Source organism: Dreissena polymorpha, chromosome 16 (genome assembly GCF_020536995.1).
Source record: "Dreissena polymorpha isolate Duluth1 chromosome 16, UMN_Dpol_1.0, whole genome shotgun sequence".
NCBI classification, from domain to species: Eukaryota; Metazoa; Mollusca; class Bivalvia; order Myida; family Dreissenidae; genus Dreissena; species Dreissena polymorpha.
The window spans coordinates 42703253-42710337 of NC_068370.1; the positions used below are offsets into that span (position 1 = coordinate 42703253).

The following is a 7085-nucleotide window of genomic DNA, read 5'->3' on the forward strand; positions in this document are numbered from 1 at the left end:
ATTGTTTCGTAGGAGTCAATATCCTGAGAGGAATATATATTGGAATCAGGAGTTTTGGAGGTGATTAGTTCCCACAGTCCAGGAGTTCCCTCATATTTGGTGTTTCCTAAAATAATATCATCCCCTGATAGTGTTACCTTAGAATCACCTATATAAAAGGACCCGTTTTTATCATACAAACCAAATGTTTTATCGGTTTGTGTTTTGCTTGCCATTGATTTCAAGAATTCCGTTGCTATTGGACCAAGTTTTATTAAGCTTTCTTTCGGTCCTTTATCCTCTTCTGCTTGTATGCTCGGATAATGAGGGAACCTAACTGCATAAGGTGCTGTAGCTGTTAATGCTGCAGGTAGCGCTTGGATAGCACTTGACGTGGCTTCTGTTAACTCTTTTTGAGAGTCGGTGATAGGTTTGTAGAGTTTTGTTAGTTCTCTTTGTAAACTTATATCTCCTATCTTTTCAGATAAAGAGTTTTGACGAATGTTATGCTTTGACTTTAGAAACTCCTTCACAAGAAAGTCTCTTTTTTGCGGATCTGTTATCTTTAAAAACGACATTTTTAAATAGAAATAATAATGTTTTTAGACGTGATTTTCAACGTGATTTTCAACGTGATTTAAAACGTGATTTTAAACGTGATTTCAACGTGATTTAAAACGTGATTTTAAACGTGATTTCAACGTGATTTCAACGTGATTTTAAACGTGATTTTAAACGTGATTTCAACGTGATTTAAAACGTGATTCGTAACGTCTTACGTCGTACGTCTCACGTCTTACGTCGTACGTCATACGTTGTTTGAGCGGTGTTCGTCTTTTTTTATAAACGTCTCTTTCGATTTACTAAACATGTTTTGAAACGATAAAATTGCATCGTCACGTCCTTTCGCAATAAGAGACTGTTTTGTTTCCTCGTCTAAACCTACTCTTATTTTAGATCTTATTTCTTCTTTCATTTGATTAAATTTGTCTAGTTCACTTAGAATCAATGAGTATTCTTCATCAGAAATTCGATCGTCTGCTAACGCCTTTGATATAAGATCACTTATTGTGTTCAACTTTGCATCCGCAAGAGTTTTAATTTTTTCGTGTTTTTTAAGCTTTCATTGATAGCTTTTTATTGGTTTGACTTCCAACGATAGACAATAGTCCTATACCTAAGGCAGCACCTTCCATTGCTATTGCAATTGGCGCTGCAATGATTGTACTCAATACCCCTTTCCCTGTAGCACCTAACACCATTGAAAAAACAACAAAAACGTTGTCCACTCCTGCTATAACTCTCACTGCTCTGTGATACTTTTTAGACAAGTTAGCACGCTTGTCTCTTTCTGTGGCAATTTCTTTTTGAATTTCGTTAATCTTTTGAAGTCTGTATGACTGAGCAGTTCCTTCAACTCTTATCAGTTCAGGAGCCGATGGAACAGCAGGTAGAGCTGGATATAGTTTAGCGTCACTAGCATACGTACCGTATGCGTTACATTTAGAATCTTTATACTCCATTTTTATATTGACAAAAATATATTTTTAAAACGACTGATGTGTGACAAAGCATAAAGATTCGCCTTCACAATATTAACTGCAACGTCTGAGTTGTTTTGAATTGTAACAATTATGTCGTCAACAGATTCAGTAATAATTCCATCTTGTAAACTACATTTCTTTTCCTTTAAAACTTTGTTTGAGCGATACCGAACAAACACCTTGAAATAACCGTAAACCTATTTTTAATTCAATAGTAAGTGCTGCTTTCGGTTTAATAGTAAGCGATTGCTGCGTTAAAATACTCCATTTACCATACAGTTGTTCTGCAGGATGCGCAAGATTCTCGTGTGGCAACCATTTAACTGACGCTGGTGGTGGTTGTTTATACTTGTGGATAAACTTGTGAATTGGCATACTAGATCTTTGCATTTTTATATATGTAAATATTTTTATTTATATTTACAACAGCATTCCTAGTATTGGAATACTGCTAATGGTGAATTAGGTCCTAAGTAGCAATCCTGATCCGGTTTTCATGTACAACCCTTTTCCGGTTTTCATGTATAATCCCTCTCCTAACGAACTACCTTTCCTCCACGGAGCTAAATACAATCCTTTACCTGCTTGTGATACTTTACAACCGCTTCCGTTTTTCTTTAAATACAAAACACCCGATCCACTAATTTTGTCGACAACTTTACTACCGGCTGCGGCTCCAACGCCGGTTAGCAAACCGGTTGCCAATTCCTGGTAAAACGCTTAGACCAAAGAAACTTACCCGCGGCAGCCAACATCGGCAAAATAGCTCCAATAAATCCACCTTCAACTTTTGTGTTGTGTTCTATTTGTGTTTTTGACATTTTAATCGTCACTCCTTTACCACTTTGGTACGCTTTTGTCATTTTGTTAATCTGTGCTTGAGTGAGGGCTAGCACGTGTTTCTCCAGATAAATCCTCGTGTGATAGGCGAATAGACACGGGAGCTCCTGATTGAATAGCTTTTTTGATCTTTTCTCTCTGACCTTCGCTAATATTACTTTTATATTTACGAAACGACTCATTATATATGATTAAAAAAAACTTTTTAGTTTAAACTTCTCGTATGTGGAACCTCATAGAAAGTTCTTCACCGCGCAAATTTATAAGTTGACCGGTTTGATCAGTAAGTTTTGTTTCCATTGACGAAATTGTGCTTATAGTGATAGGTAAATAAATTAAATTAACTGGAACTTCAATAATTTTATAGCCGGGTCCAACTGATGGAAAAAAACTGTATATAATGTTTTCAGTTACGCCATTCGAATATGATGAACCAATTATATCACTAGTTACTTTCAAGCTATTGACACTTATTTTATTAACAATGTTTTCTGATTCATTGTACCCTGATGAGTATACTTTTGCATTAACCCCAATACCGTTCTGACAGAGTTTGGCGTTGTAAAGTCTATTTGATACTTTGCTTTAATCTCTAGAACAGACCTGAGCGTGCTGTTGTTTGCTCTAGTGTTATGCCGTACTTATCAAATTTAGAGTTGTAGTGGCCATTATCTCTCATTATTCGTTGTATGTATTCGTTTATGTCCTCAAGTTCGTATGAGCCTTCGGGAATATTTATATCATACCAATCATCTCCGTTGTTAGGGCTATAGCGAAAGTTATTGTTTGAAGAGTCTATATTTGGAAATGAATAGTATGTTTCTAAATTAACTAGCGCCATTTCATACTTTTTGTTTTTATCTAGTTGTATGAGTGGTCTAAATTTAGTCTTAATGCAAGTGCTTTTCTCACTCAACAAGATGTAAAACGAAGATTTTGGCTCCGTATTTTTAGCAGTTGTTTCCGTATTATTTGCAATTCTTTCTAATAGCGTTGTTTCCATTTTTATTTAGTATTATTTTTTTACACTGATTCGGACATATAAAAGCAGTCAAATCCCGATCTATACTTACCATTATTTTTTTTACTAGTAAGATCTATTACAGCAAATCCATGAGGACGGTCCCAGGCTACTTTACAAAAATTTCTAAATTCTTCTTTTGACATATCAGTTGAAACGTGATCGTTGTAGATGTTATTAATATTTGTCATGTCATGTGGAAATAAACAAATAAAGTTTGCATTTTCACGTATTGTTTGTCTCGGAAGTTTAAAGTAGTTTTGTGCTAGATAAAAGCAGTCTACATTGCTGTGCCGTCCTCTTATGTAATAAGTTTCACATTTGTTTTGTTTTTCCAACTGAAGGTCGTCAAAAATCATTAGATTTTTTTTAGAGCTGCACAAGTCTCTAGGATCAGGTACATCATCAGACGTTTCAAAAAAATTACATTCAATATCAGCTGGTTTATCTAAAATTTTAGCCATTTCTTCAACTAAAAGAGCTGGTGAAACGTCATTCTCCATTATATAGTCTTGCTCGTTAAACAATTTTATAATCTCTTCTTTAGGTAGCTTTTCTTCAAATGCTTTCTAATAATTCTGTACTCCGGCTGAAAAAGCGACTTGCCAAAAACTTGCAAGTTGTTGTAGTCTAACCAGCCTGGTTGAAGTAAAAGGTTTAACAATAGTATAGTTTTTCCACATCCGCTTTTACCAATAATAAGACCTCGTATTGATCTCGGTAAAATTCTATTGTTGTATCTTTTTGTATTTACGTCATTCCACGAAAGATCTTTAACTTCCATTATAAATATAAATTATTTTTTCATTAAAAAATGTATTGTGTAAAGTGCAAAAGCAAAACTGAAACAGTTGATGTAAAAAATGGTTGTCAGTAAGAACAATAAACCAATGCTTCGCGGGAAAGTGCTCCGTTTGCGGTTGTGTTAAAACACAGTTTGTAAAAATGCATACTAAAACTGGCGGAGACTTGGTTTCGACGTTGAATAAGGTGACGAGTAAAGTCAAGCTTCCGTGGGCTAAATTTCCCGGTGAAATGCATATTCCAGGAATGAACATTGCAGGACCTGGAACTAATTTAAACGAGAGATTAACTTCAACTGGCGCATATAAAGACTGGAGTAAACCAGTTGATCGAGTTGATAATGCCGCATACCTTCATGATTTAGCTTACCAACACTTTCCAGATACAGCAGGTAGAAACGTAGCTGATCAAATTATGCTTGAACAAATGGATGCTATTAAAGACCCAACACTCCGTGAAAGAATTGAGCCGTAGTATAATAAAGCCGATAATATCTACCAAGGCAAAGTTTGGGTTGGGTTATAATGGGAAAAAAAGTCGTGGCTAAAGAAATAAAATGGTCTGATCAGCTCGCAGTCGAACTGCATAGACCCGTTGTAAAACGTTTTAGAAAAAGAATAGTCGTTGCTCATGGCATTGATAACATATGGGCTGCGGATTTAGTTGACATGCAAGCTTTTGCTAAGTTTAATAATGGTGTAAAATACTTGCTAACAGTTATTGATGTATTTTCAAAATATGGATGGATTGTTCCATTAAAGAGTAAAACCGGAGTTGCGGTTGCTGAAGCATTTAACAAAATATTTAAAAACAGACAACCTCAAAAGTTGTGGGTCGATAAAGGAAAGGAGTTCTACAATAAAAACGTTATGGCGTTGGGAGTCGAGTTGTATTCCACAGAAAACGAAGAGAAAAGTTCCGTGGTAGAGCGATGGAACAGAACAATGAAGGAAAAAATGTTCAAATACTTTTCGGCCAACTCTACCAAAAAATATGTTGATGTCTTGAATGAAATGGTCAATGACTATAACACACAAAGCATTCATCAATCCAAATGACACCTGATGATGCTAGTGATAAAAAATGAAAGTGTTGTTTGGGTAATTTGTACTCCAAACACCCACAAAAGTACGGTAAGCCAATATTTGAAGTCGGCGATAAGGTAAGAATAACTAAGAAAAAGGGAATATTTGAAAAAGGATATACACCGAGATGGACTGAGGAGGTGTTACAGTGTCACAAGTTCAATATACAGATCCGCCAACGTATAAAATCACTGATTATAATGATGAGGAAATACAGGGTACGTTTTATGAACAAGAACTTCAAAAAACAAGTCAAGAAGTATATAGAATAGAAAAAGTTATTAGAAAACGCGGGGACAAGTCGTTAGTCAAGTGGCTTGGATATCCCGAATCGTTTAATTCATGGGTTGACAATAAAAACCTAATAGACTTGTAATAGTCATTTTCATACCCAGTGAGGGTTTGGAAATGGACCTTAATCCTTTTTAAAATCTACTAAATCCATAACACGTTCATCATAAATCCAACTGTTTTAACAGGTTTATGGCTTTTGCATTTTTGCAATTAAATATTTTTTGTGTAAATTTTAAGTCTTGTAAAAATTTATTTAGATGCTCATTTGGTGGTGGATTTTCAATTTGCTAAATACGCCGTTGAATCAATTCTTGTACCGTTTGTCATCCATTTTATATAGTAAAAAAAATTACTTAAGTCATTTTCATTTTATTTTTATTTTTGTAAAATGCACGAATAATGGTAGTGGTCAAAAGTCCTCGAGCCGCCGCGTTTGCGAATGGGATGCTGCCCCGAGCTTGACCTTTCGGAAATATGTAATATCTTGAAAAAGATATTATACATTTATATATAGATGTCCTGGGACACGGAAGAATATATAATATCTTGAAAAAGATATATTTACCTATACATTTATATATAGAATTTCCTGGGACACGGAAGGAAAGCGGAAGGGAAACGTTCTGTCCCAGAAGCCTAGTTTCCCCTCTACTGTCCGACTCACAGTAAACTGCTGTGGTTACGTAAGGTGAGAATATACATATGTTACAATACAACTGGCATCAAGCGAAAATGAGTCTTATGCCATATTATGTCAGCGTAGCTCCAGATGAGCCTGCACAGGCTGATAAGGAGCTACCCTGCCAGCTTATGAACCCACAATACCTTGGGTACTTTATATCGGACATTGTGGCTTCTAACCAGACTGCGCAATTCCCCGCGCAAAACTGGATCAATGCGGATTTCGTTTGACGAATTACCCATTTTCACATAATGTGTCAGATACAGTTTAGCTTTGTGGACTGTATTTAACAGCAGTTTAAGCCATATAAACAGAGGAGCAATGCAAATATAATTTAAATGTCTTTACAAAAGATAACAAATATTTTATGATAAAGCAAAAAAACAAAAAATAAGGTAGTTAGGGCAAAGTGTAATAACAATATGTACTATAAATGGTTACTCAAGAAATGGGTAAGTGCATGTAATAATCTTTGAACAGGTCAACAATATTAAATTATTACATGACTGACCTCCAGTCCAAAAATGCAACTTGAAAAGGCAATCATGTCAAAAAGCCCATTAAGGACATGCCATACATCACATCAATAAAAGAGTGTGGAGCTAAAGATTATCTTATTGAGAGACAGCGTTACAGACTGGATCCTAAAATGAAGCACCTTGTTGATATTCTTCAGCAGAATCAAACCGCAAGAAGAAAATTGAACACAAATCATAAATGTGCACATGAATGTCAAAAACTCAAGCTTAACTCTTCAGTGATGGACGGAACCGAAGTTGGAACGGCATTTGCAAACAGTTTGGATCAAGATGAGATGGCCACAGATCCAAACTGTT

General features: G+C 35.4%; 2 protein-coding genes across 2 annotated transcripts in view; one reads left to right on the forward strand and one right to left on the reverse strand.

Moving 5' to 3' along the window:
- LOC127862023 (uncharacterized) overlaps positions 1 to 7085 on the forward strand; it is a 339308-nt gene that overhangs the window by 86542 nt on the left and 245681 nt on the right. The gene's annotated exons all lie outside the window — the stretch shown is intronic.
- LOC127861790 (gamma-aminobutyric acid type B receptor subunit 1-like) overlaps positions 254 to 7085 on the reverse strand; it is a 26535-nt gene continuing 19703 nt past the window's right edge. Inside the window, exon 8 of the mRNA XM_052400470.1 lies at positions 254 to 312. Coding sequence (XP_052256430.1) covers positions 254 to 312 — 59 coding nt within the window. The remainder of the gene's footprint in view (positions 313 to 7085) is intronic.